At 39.4% G+C, this 12,671-nt stretch overlaps 1 protein-coding gene and 1 pseudogene across 5 annotated transcripts in view; both read right to left on the bottom strand.

Annotated features, from left to right (window-relative positions):
* Nucleotides 1-12,671, bottom strand: part of IGSF11 (immunoglobulin superfamily member 11) — a 189,113-nt gene that overhangs the window by 19,824 nt on the left and 156,618 nt on the right. For all 5 annotated transcript variants that reach the window (XM_067738822.1, XM_067738823.1, XM_067738824.1 and 2 more), the window contains 2 exons: nucleotides 10,292-10,499; nucleotides 7,399-7,554 (listed from right to left, as the gene is read on the bottom strand). In XM_067738822.1, the coding sequence (XP_067594923.1) occupies nucleotides 7,399-7,554; nucleotides 10,292-10,499 (364 nt within the window). The remainder of the gene's footprint in view (nucleotides 1-7,398; nucleotides 7,555-10,291; nucleotides 10,500-12,671) is intronic.
* On the bottom strand, nucleotides 618-1,828 carry LOC137224506 (tetratricopeptide repeat protein 19, mitochondrial pseudogene; annotated as a pseudogene).

Genomic DNA, 12,671 nt, shown 5'->3' with positions numbered 1-12,671 from the left:
ACACATCAGAGTGACTGGGAAGCTTTCAACACTACACCTATAGGGCCCCACTCGGAGTCAGAGGGTTTGGGGACATCTGTGACTGGATGCAGAGGAGTGAATGCTCAGAGGGCAGGGATGCAGGAGGTCGTCATTCCTTGCCCTCCTTTTTTCATAGTTGTATATAACCAGATACATACAAAAACATACAGTTCACTTTTATTTATAATCAAATGGGCACTATACTTTCAAGTGCCTAATCCCACTTTAAAACTTCATGCTGGATGCTGGTGGCAGGCCAAGATATTACTTTTGTATGCATTAAATCCCACACTGGGCTTCAGGAGATAGATGATAAGAGAAAATAACTCACTGTCATCCCCCTTTGCCATGAGACCGGTAGCTCTGGTCTGCCAGGTATTGATAAAATAAGAGAAGGCAGCAAATCGGTGGACAGAAATCTTATGGGAGAGACGCCTGGCTGAAATACCAGACTCTACCCCAGAGGGAAACTGGCGTCTCTTAATCTAGAGCTATACTCGGACCAGCATGGACAGCACCTAACCAACCATGTTACAATGGAAAGCAACAACTGACACCTGTCCTTAGAAGCAGTATCAGGTGGGAGTCAAAGTTTTCTTTGCACAACAGAAGTGACCGTGTATACAGTGTATACAGCTTGTCCTCCACCAAGGCTAAGTTGAGGGGACTTGAGTATCAAGGACAAAGGATTTAAGCCAATGATTATGGTGCCGCTGGGACTGGAATAAGAGGTGTTACTAGGCGTTCCCTACAACAAAAAGGGGTCTAGAGCTTGGTAAGGCTACAACAAAGGTCTCCTTTTTCTTGACATCTCAGCCAGCTCTTCCCTGATGTGCTGCGCAGAAACCTCATCTCTTTTCAGCTTTGCTCACTTCAGTGCTTCCTAGTAGATCTCTTCCGCTTGTGCATATCATTCTCTGTGCATCAGGGCTGCAGCCAGATTACTGAGCAGCACTTGGAGCTCAGGGTGCTCCACCTGTCTCGCCAGGTCTGATGCCCTCTGTGCGTGAACACAGGCCTCATCAGAGCGGCCCTGTGCATCCAGGGTGGTAGCCAGGTCACTCAGCAGCACAATGGTCTGTGGGTGTCTTTCTCCTAGTATTTCTTCAGAGATCTGTAAAGCTTCTTCATACATCCTTTGTGCCTGTGATGGCTGCTTGGAGAACAGAAGGTAGCGGGCATAGGTGTCTAGGCACATGCCCAAGAGGAGATGGGCGTTGGCTTTCTCTTACACTGACAAAGTGTCTTCTGATAATTCGTTTTCTCTTTCAATTTTTTCCTGTATAGCTGAAATGCAGAATTATAGCCAGCAAGAACCAATTCCTGTCTATTCTGAGCAGTATAAATAGTGGCCAGCTTTAGAGAGATTTCTATTATTGCATTGTCTTCCTGTTGCATGGCCCCTCCAAGCAAGTAACTCATTGTTGCTCTAAAAAGTTTTTCCGCATTTTCAAGTTGACCCCGTAAAAATGATAAGCTGGCCATCAAATCATAAATGTAAGTGATGACTGTCTTGTTATCACTCTTATAGGCAAGATGAAGAGCATCATGCAAAATTAGCTTCGCCTCTTCTGGCTCATCTTTCATGATGCACAACTGCCAGCCGCAGCAGTTGTGAAACTGAAATTTTTTGTTCTAGTTCTGTGAAAAATGCCATTGGTAGTTTGATAGGGATTGCACTGAATCTGTAGATTGCTTTGGGTAGTACAGTCATTTTCACAATGACTTGGATTCTTCCAATACAAGAATGTGGTGTATCTCTCCATCTGTTTGTATAATCTTTCATTTCTTTCATCAGTGTCATAGTTTTCTGCACACAAGTCTTTTGTCTCCTTAGGTAGGTTTATTCCTAGGTATTTTATTCTTTTTGTTGCAATGCTAAATGGGAGTGTTTCCTTAATTGCTCTTTCAGATTTTTCATCATTAGTGTATAGGAATGCAAGAGATTTCTGCATTAATTTTGTATCCTGCTACTTTACCAAATTCGTTGATTAGCTCTAGTAGTTTTCTGGTAGCATCTTTAGGAGTCTCTATGTATAGTATCATGTCATCTGCAAACAGTGACACTTTTACTTCTTCTTTTCCGATTTGGATTCCTTTTATTTCTTTTTCTTCTCTGATTGCTGTGGCTAAAACTTCCAAAACTATGTTGAATAATAGTGGTGAGAGTGGACAACCTTGTCTTTTTCCTGATCTTAGAGGAAATGCTTTCAGTTTTTCACCATTCAGAATGATGTTGGCTGTGGGTTTGTCATATATGGCCTTTATTATGTTGAGGCAAGTTCCCTCTATGCCTACTTTCTGGAGAGTTTTTATCATAAATGGGTGCTGAATTTTGTCAAAAGCATTTTCTGCATCTATTGAGATGATCATACGGTTCATATCCTTCTATTTGTTAATATGGTGTATCACATTGATTGATTTGCATATATTGAAGAATCCTTGCATTCCTGGGATAAACCCCAGTTGATCATGGTGTATGATCCTTTTAATGTGTTGTTGGATTCTGTTTGCTAGTATTTTGTTGAGGATTTTTACATCTATGTTCATCAGTGATATTGGCCTGTAGTTTTCTTCCTTTGTGACATCTTTGTCTGGTTTTGGTATCAGGGTGATGCTGGCCTCAAAGAATGAGTTTGGGAGTGTTCCTCCTTCTGCTATATTCTGGAAGAGTTTGAGAGGATGGGTGTTAGCTCTTCTCTAAATGTTAGATAGAATTCGCCTGTGAAGCCATGTGGTCCTGGACTTTTGTTTGTTGGAAGATTTTTAACCAAGTCTCAATTTCAGTGCTTGTGATTGGTCTGTTTATATTTTCTATTTCTTCCTAGTTCAGTCTCAGATGGATGTGCTTTTATAAGAATTTGTCCATTTCCTCCAGGTTGTCCATTTTATTGGCATATAGTTGCTTGTAGTAATCTCTCATGATCCTTGTATTTCTGCAGTGTCGGTTGTTACTTCCCCTTTTTCATTTCTAACTCTATTGATTTGAGTCTTCTCCATTTTTTTCTTGATGAGTCTGGCTTATGGTTCATCAATTTTGTTTATCTTCTCAAAGAACCAGCTTTTAATTTTATTGATCGTTGCTATCGTTTCCTTCATTTCTTTTTCATTTATTTCTGATCTGATCTTCATGATTTCTCTCCTTCTGCTAACTTTGGGTTTTTTTGTCATTCTTTCTCTGATTGCTTTAGGTGCAAGGTTAGGTTGTTTATTTGAGATGTTTCTTGTTTCTTAAGGTAGGATTGTATTGCTATAAACTTCCCTCTTAAAACTGCTTTTGCTGCATCCCATAGGTTTTGGGTCATCGTGTTTTCCTTGTCATTTGTTTCTAGGTATTTTTTGATTTCCTCTTTGATTTCTTCAGTGATCTCTTGGTTATTAAGTAGTGTATTGTTTAGCCTCCATATGTTTGTATTTTTTACAGATTTTTTTCCTGTAACTGATATCTAGTCTCATAGCGTTGTGGTCAGAAAAGATACTTGATACGATTTCAATTTTCTTAAATTTACTAAGGGTTGATTTGTGACCCAAGATATGATCTATCCTGGAGAATGTTCCATCAGCATTTGAGAAGAAAGTGTATTGTTGTTTTTGGATGTGATGTCCTATAAATATCAACTAAGTCCATCTTGTTTAATGTATCATTTAAAGCTTGTGTTTCCTTATTTATTTTCATTTTGGATGATCTGTCCATTGGTGAAAGTGGGGTGTTAAAGTCCCCTACCATGATTGTGTTACTGTCGATTTCCCCTTTTATGGCTGTTAGCATTTGCCTTATGTATTGAGGTGCTCCTATGTTGGGTGCATAAATATTTATAATTGTTATATCTTCTTCTTGGATTGATCCCTTGAACATTATGTAGTGTCCTTCTTTGTCTCTTGTAATTGTCTTTGCTTTAAAGTCTATTTTGTCTGATATGAGAATTGCTATTCCAGCTTTCTTTTGATTTCCATTTGCATGGAATATCTTTTTCCATCCCCTCACTTTCAGTCTGTATGTGTCCATAGGTCTTAAGTGGGTCTGTCGTAGACAGCATATATATGGGTCTTGTTTTCGTATCCATTCAGCCAGTCTATGTCTTTTGGTTGCAGCATTTAATCCATTTACATTTAAGGTAGTTATTGATATGTATGTTCCTATTACCATTTTCTTAATTGCTTTGGGTTTGTTTTTGTAGGTCTTTTTCTTCTCTTGTGTTTCGTGCCTAGAGAAGTTCCTTTAGCATTTGTTGTAAAGCTGGTTTGGTGGTGCTGAATTCTCTTAGCTTTTGCTTGTCTGTAAAGGTTTTAATTTCTCTGTCGAATCTGAATGAGATCGTTGCTGAGTAGAGTAATCTTGGTTGTAGGTTTTTCCCTTTCAACACTTTAAATACATCCTGTCACTCCCTTCTGGCTTGCAGAGTTTCTGCTGAAAGATCAGCTGTTAACCTTATGGGGATTCCCTTGTGTGTTATTTGCTGTTTTTCCCTTGTTGCTTTTAATGTTTTCTCTTTGTGTTTAATTTTTGATAGTTTGATTAATATGTGTCTTGGCGTGTTTCTCCTTGGATTTATCTGGTATGGGACTCTCTGTGCTTCCTGGACTTGATTGACTATTTCCTTTCCCATATTAGGGAAGTGTTAAACTATAATCTTCAAATATTTTCTCAGTCCCTTTCTTTTTCTCTTCTTCTTCTGGGACCCCTATAATTCGAATGTTGATGCGTTTAATGTTGTCCCAGAGGTCTCTGAGACTGTCCTCAATTCTTTTCATTCTTTTTTCTTTATTCTGCTCTGCAGTAGTTATTTCCATTATTTTATCTTCCAGGTCACTTATCCATTCTTCTGCCTCAGTTATTCTGCTATTTATTCCTTCTAGAGAATTTTTAATATTATTTATTGTGTTGTTCATCATTGTTTGTTTGCTCTTTAGTTCTTCTAGGTCCTTGTTAAACGTTTCCTGTATTTTCTCTATTCTATTTTCAAGAGTTTGAATCATCTTTACTATCATTACTCTGAATTCTTTTTCAGGTGACTGCCTATTTCCTCTTCATTTGTTTGGTCAGGTGGGTTTATACCTTGCTCCTTCATCTGCTATGTGTTTCTCTGTCTTCTCATTTTGCTTAACTTGCTGTGTTTGGGGTCTCCTTTTCACAGGCTGCAGGTTCGTAGTTCCCATTGTTTTTGGTGTCTGCCCCCAGTGGATAAAGTTGGTTCAGGGGGTTGTGTAGGCTTCCTGGTGGAGGGAACTAGTGCCTGTGTTCTGGTGGATAAGGCTGGATCTTGTCTTTCTCATGGGCAGGACCGTGTCCGGTGGTGTGTTTTGCGGTGTCTGTGACCTTATTATGATTTTAGGCAGCCTCTCTGCTAATGGGTGGGGCTGTGTTCTAGTCTTGTTAGTTGTCTGGCAAGGGGTGTCCAGCACTGGAGCTTGCTGGTTGTTGAGAGGAGCTGGGTCTTAGCATTGAGATGGAGATCCCTGGGAGAGCTTTCGCTGTGTGATATTACGTGGAGAAGGGAGGTCTCTGGTGGACCAATGTCCTGAACTCGGCTTTCCCACCTCAGAGGCACAGGCGTGACATCCGGCCAGAGCACCAGGACTCTGTCAGTCACACGGCTTTTGGGAAGTCTGAGGTCTTTTGCCAGCGTTCAGTAGGTGTTCTGTAGGAGTTGTTCCACATGTAGTTGTATTTCTGATGTATTTGTGTGGAGGAAGGTGATCTCCACCTCTTACTCCTCCGCCATCTTGAAGGTCTCTCCAACAAAACTGATAGTGTGACTTGTTCAGGTATGTTGTTCATTCTGTGGCTTCCATTGTGCAGGTCCAGAGTCAGTCATTTGTTAGCAACACATACATATCTTCAAAGGCAATGCTGCTCCAGAGACCAGTGCAAAGCAGTCACTGGTTGCCCAGACCTCGTGTCAGGGAGGCTGGTCTGCTTGTCCTGGAGCTTCGGCCTGAGAGGCAGGCATCCGATGTAGCACTTAGCTAGATTTGCTGCCTGGTGGGCACCGTCTCTGACTTTCTCTCCCTGCCTGGCTCTCACTGGGGCGCCATCTTTTTTTTAAATCATAGAATCTTAATGCTGATACAGAGGAACTTGGAGATGATATTGTTAAATCGCCTTATTTTACAACAAGGCAACAAAGAGGTGAACTGTCACAGAAATAGTCACTGGAAAATCTAGAACTTGAATATAGTTTTCAGGATTTCAAGACAAGAGCTAATTTAAACATGCCACTTACAATGGTAATATTAACAGATTATTCCACCAAAAAAAAAAAAAACTATTTAGCCCACAGTATGGCTAAAACATCTAGCAATGAACAATCAGTAGGCAACAACAGCACTGCAGTAATCATTATTAGAGTAACCCAAAAGTTATTATGTTGAAAAGAAGTTTTTAAAAATAATACTGGGCTAAGTTAACTAAAAAGTGATGGGAAGGTCTATTAATAATTTCTGTGGGGATTCTTAAAGGAAACCTAAAAGCTCTTAAGAGGCTGGTGATCCTGGTTCTTTAATGTCTAACTTCACCATACAACTTAGGACTTTCCTTTCCATGACAGGTCTATACCAAAAATATGATTCAAACTTATCAGGCATAACTAAGATTGTTTGGGACCTCTCCATTAACTGCCAACTCCTTAAGTTAAGATTTGTAAATCTGCCCTGAGAATGCTAGAAGAGACATGCTCTGTATTGGAGATCATGCAACACACAAGACTGCTAAATTTTATTCTCTTGAAATAGAAATTACATATATAATTCTGTAATTTCATAAATTTTCCTCAATTTTTCAAGGGTGTTTCCTTTAATATCAATTTAAGCAGCTGGATTTACATGCAGAAAACCATTGGTGATATTCATGCCTCCTCCATCTTTACTTGTCTGGTGTGATCAACTCCTAGATCTCCCATGATCTGAGGCCTTTTCCTGTTCTCTTTCCCATCTTCCTCCTCTAATTAGACTTGAGGCTGAAAACAGGATGATTAACCCTCTCATGACCATGCTGATGTTTCTCATACTAAATTAGGCAGTTTTTTCTGAAGTAGGAAGTAGATTCTCAGTTATAAACTTCAAGGATTGTCTTACAGTTAACAATTCAAGGAAACTACCAATTAGCTATTTTAAGTCTTCACTACAAAGAGACAGAATTTCCATATATAGTTACCACTGGATAAGATATATTTCATAAACACAGCATTGCGAAGATGAAAGGAGATATTTTTATTCTCTTTAAAGTCAGAAACACAAAACGATCCAGATAGCTTTTTCAGCAGTTACAAATAGAGTGTGTTATTTTTCAAACTCTATTAAAGTCAATTACTTTGTGAGCCTGCGAGTCAGAATTTTCCATGATAATGAATTAAATGGGCGAAGCAATACTGTACATACCCTGAGTGGCTGTTGGGGGTAGTTGGAGGCTACTGTCTAGCTTCTCCCAAAGGTAAGTTGGTCGAGGAGTGCCTTCCTCTGAGCTACAGAGCAGGATGACATCGCTGCCAATATCCTGGGGTCCTTGTATTTGGCAGTGTGGGGCAGAAGGAGGAACTATAATAGGAAGGGTAAGCAATAAAGAATACATTTACCATGAGTCAAGTGATGACAGAGGAGACATCAACATTCAGCACTAGAACCTCAGGTAACACTGTTTTGGGGACACATATCAGAAGACTACCTCATGAGCAAAGCCAGTGAATGGTATGTACGATGCACAAGTTTGGCCATAGGTGCAGGGCCTACAACTTCAGGTGGCAGGGAGCAAATATGTATAAGGGGCAACACCCTCTGATTATATTTTTAAGATACCTTATGGCTTTAGTTTCACTCTTCTTCCTCCAAAGAAGTATTCGAAGAATTCTTAAGATCCTTCATGTCAACATATTGCTTTTAAAAGCATTACTGAATACACACATGTTCAGAGCAGCATTATTCACAATAGCTGAAAGGCGGAAACAACCCAAGTGTCCATAGAGGGATGGAAGGATAAACAAAATATAGTGTATACATACAATGGAATATTATTTAACCTTGATAAGGAAATTCTGACACACGCTACAACATGGATGAACCTTGAGAACATGCTAAGTGAAATAATTCAGTTATAAGAAGACAAATAATGTATGATTCCACTTATATGCAGCACCTAGGGTACTCAAATTCATAGAAAAAGAAAATAGAATAGTGGTTTCCAGCTGCTGAGCTGAGGGAGAAATGTCATTTAATGAGGAGAATTTTATTTTTGTAAGTTGAAGAAAGTTCCGGAGATTGGTTGCACAACAATGTGACTATACTAAATTGTTCACTTAAAAGTTGGCTAAGATGGTAAATTTTGTTATATTTTACCACAATTAAAAATTTTTAATTGATGAAAGAGCCCCCTCGTAAAGAAGATATCTCAAGGAACAGCATCCACTTACCCTGCCGGCTACTCTCGCCTAAGACCACCTTACCATAGTTCTTTGTTACTTTACAAACAAAACCAGACACGCCAACATTATACCAACTTGTTTTATGGTGGGAGGAGTCAGAGCAATGTTCAAGTGTATCTAGTACTTGATAGTAATGCAATGGACATTTTATAATCATTAATACAGATAAGGACACAAAGGATGTGAAACAAAAAATTACAAAAAACAAAAGAATACTAAAGGAAGAAGGTGATAGTTTATAGTGAAAAAGCAAGCAAATAAAAATATAAACTAAGCCCATGGCTTGGATTCCCATATTTGATAATGCATACAGTAGAGTTTAAATACAAGTGATGATGCACTTGTAATGCTAATGACTTTTTAATAAATGTGTTCAACCTTGCAAAAATGAATGAATGAGTGGAAAATGAATGCACTACACACAGGAATCAGCAAAGAAAATGGGTGGGGGAAGAGAGAACAATGAAAGGGTTAGGTAGAAAGACTGAAAAATCTCAGGGAATCTTAACTGCTGTGATGGGATAAACCAATCTCAATTTACTGCTTTAAACATTGACATCATGAGGCTATGAGGGGAAAGCCAAAATAATTATTTGAAGGTAGTACTAACTATAAGATAAATTACAGGGTTTTTTTCTTCCTTTAAAAAATGAAAAAATAAATGTGGATCATGTGGGAAGCTCACTACCTGAACTACAGGTGTAAGCGTCAAAATAATGTTAAATTCCAACAGTACTCTTTATTCAGTACTCAGAGTGCTTTAAAGTCTATATAATTTTAATATACTTGAATGAATAATAGTTCTAGGACAGAAATCTCCCACTTGTCCTTGGTTTTCTTATTCTGTTTGAAGACTGGGAGAACAAGGCGCCAGGGCTATAGCATTTTCTTGCCCAAAGAAGGAAAACGGCAAGAACCCCCAACACTGGTATCTTCAAGTGACTCAACAGTGGAAGGGAAAAGGGGGAGAATGTACCAAGGAATCCTGGAGTCGATTCTGAGACTTCAGTAGGATGGAGGACAGTCCAGAGCATCAGGCTTCTCTAAGCACTTCTCATCCTCCCCAGATGAGCTGAATTTAGCCACTTCTACCACAAGTACCCATTTAGGAGGCAGCGCTTTATTTCAGAAGCAGCACAAGTGAGAAATAAAATGTGCTCAGAATGAATTTAATTTAGCATGAGATAGTCTATCTGTATGGTGTAATAGAAAGAATACTGGTTTGAGTACAGAGACCTAAATTTTAAGCTAAACTTTATTGTTGTTCATGGTCTATAAAACCTTGGGAAAGACTCTAAATCTATTTGATCTCGGTATTAAGACCAAACTGATCATATAATTTCTCGTTCAAACAAGGATACTTTTGAGAGTAAAAGGGAGTATTATTAAAATTCTTCCAGGACAAGAGGCAAAAGCTTAGAACTGTCGGGGGCCTACTCAGCATTACATAGATATGAAGTAGTAGTAAATTTATTCTCACGTGTGCTAAAACCCCTGCTCCCTGCTTATAATCAATTGTTCTTGATTTAATTTGCTCTCAACAATAAGTCCTATCCTATAAAAGCTTAGGAAAAGTGAGAGGCCACTTTTGATGGTATTTTATACCACCTTTCTCCACCTTGAGGAAAAGTCATTTAACAAGTAAGCTTTCGAGAGCCACCTGAAATGGAGTAATGGGTGGGGAGACTATGTGGAAGAAGCATGGAGAAGCAGAGTCCAGAAGGAGCTGAAAGGAGAGAGGACAGGAAAAGGACACAAGCAGAAAGAGAGTACAGAAAAACTGGCAGAAGTAAATATGCTTGAGAGTAAATTCGTAAGTAAAGCCAAGGTAGTTGCAACATTTTCCTGTCACTCACCTAAAACTGTGAGACCGGTGACCCCAATATTCCTGCCCCCTCTATCTGGAAGGTTGTTAACCAAACACTGGTAGGTGCCTGTATCTGATAGCTGGGTGTTGTTAATGAAAATAGAGACATTGGTGGCTGGCATGGTGCCTGTAAATCCTACCCTACCATGGAACCGGGGGGCACCATCAAACATCTGTCCACTTTGATACAGAATGACCTGCAAAGGAAAGCGAAAGAAATAAATTGGCCACTGCATCTCCTTCTAGACACATAACAATAACTATCTAGTAAACAGCAGACTATACCAAACATTGGAAAATTATATTTCTAATATTAGAGTTGTCACCAACTTTTTTTTTTTTTTTTTTTTTTTTTTTGCAGTTCGCAGCCTCTCACTGTTGTGACCTCTCCCATTGCGGAGCACAGGCTCCGGACGCGCAGGCTCAGCAGCCATGGCTTACGGGCCTAGCCGCTCCGCGGCATGTGGGATCTTCCTGGACTGGGGCATGAACCCGTGTCCCCTGCATCGGCAGGCAGACTCTCAACCACTGCACCACCAGGGAAGCCCCACCAACTTTTTTTTTTTAATTATTTGTTGGACTTTCTTTTTTCTTTTTCATTTTATTTTATTAACATCTCTATTGGGTATAATTGCTTTACAATGTTCTGTTAGTTTCTGCTGCATGACAAAGTGAATCAACTATATGTATACATATATCCCCATATCCCCTCCCTCCCACCCTCCCTATCCCACCCCTCTAGGTCACCAACTTTGTACTACCGCACCTATCTGTGATATCAGGGATTCTAAATTCTTACATACCAAACTGGAATAACATCGTATCCTTACCTAACTCAACAGAATATAGAAAGTGCATTTTATGATACCTTACTATTAGTTCATAGATACTTTTACCAGTGCAAAAATTAATTCCAGAAAAAATGTTAAAAAAAATTAACACTGCCATTCTCATGCTTACTGGGTCACAAAATGATAGCTCACAGTTATAGACTGAATATAAGTGAATGCCATGAAACGGAAGAAGAGTTATGAGTCCATGATTGCTTACCTATGTCAATTTCCTTACCAAAGTTAACTCTTCGTGGGAGAGGACTCAGAGTGGTACTGCAAAAAGCCCTTTGGGCTGAGAGTGAGGTACCTGGTTTTATCTTAGCTCTACCTTAAATGTCTGGCAGATTTTGGTCAAGTCTTTTCTTGCCTCTATCACTGACTCCTAAAATGATGAATCTGAACAAAATGATCTCAAAGGCTCAGTCTAATTATTAAAGTTCCATGGATTAAGGAAATAGAAGAGGTTACTATTAAATATAGCAATTTAAATTTCCTATCTGAAAACTTAGCTTATCAAACATTTTTAGGTAGTGAAAAGCTTACTGATGCTGAAAAGCTTCATAACAGAAATAAGTTAATTTTGGGAATGAAGGTATAGTCATGTTCACAATTCACTAATTTTCCGAGGATTATTTTCTGCAGTGGGTATTGCATATTATGGGATCTTTTACCTATAACTGATATACCTTATTAGATAGTAGCTTCTATTTTCATGTACCCTAATTTATTTGAGAATCTTGGAAGAGATCTAGTGTGCCTGGCTTTGTTTATTTTAAAATACTTGTGCAATTAACCAAAAAAATCAAGTACTACTACCTAATGTTACTTCCTTAATATTATCACTATATTTATTTATTTTTAATTAATTAATTTTTATTTTTGGCTGCATTGGGTCTTCGTTGCTGTGCGTGGGCTTTCTCTAGTTGTGGCGAACAGGGGCTACTCTTCGTTGTGGTGCACGGGCTTCTCATTGCAGTGGCTTCTCTTGTTGCGGAGCATGGGCTCTAGGCGCGCAGGCTTCAGTAGTTGTGGCTCGTGGGCTCTAGAGTGCAGGCTCAGTAGTTGTGGTGCACGGGCTTCTCAATGTGGTGGCTTCTCTTGTGGCAGAGCGTGGGCTCTAGGCGCATGGGCTTCAGTAGTTGTGGCACGTAGGCTCAGTAGTTGTGGCGCACGGGCTTAGCTGCTCCGCAGCAGGTGGGATCTTCCCAGACCAGGGCTTGAACCCTGGCAGGCGGATTCTTAACCACTGTGCCACCAGGGAAGCCCTATCACTATCTTTAAAAAGTACTCTCTCATCCACCTATGTTAGTACTAGTCCCTCCCTGTCAAAATATACTTTGCTTTTTCTGTCTTAGTATTTCCTGTCAGCAATGTGTTTTGATGAAATTCCAGGTTCCTACATAAAATCCTCAGAAGGATCCCCTTGACATCTCTTAACTAAAAAAAAAAATCTTTTACAAAGAGGATAGCTTCTTCTGATAGTTGACTAATAATGCAGGAGTAGGACTTAAAACAGCTTAGGTTCAGTGGAAGTAT

Source organism: Pseudorca crassidens, chromosome 5 (genome assembly GCF_039906515.1).
Source record: "Pseudorca crassidens isolate mPseCra1 chromosome 5, mPseCra1.hap1, whole genome shotgun sequence".
Lineage (NCBI taxonomy): Eukaryota > Metazoa > Chordata > Mammalia > Artiodactyla > Delphinidae > Pseudorca > Pseudorca crassidens.
This window is presented reverse-complemented; position numbering and strand designations above follow the sequence as displayed.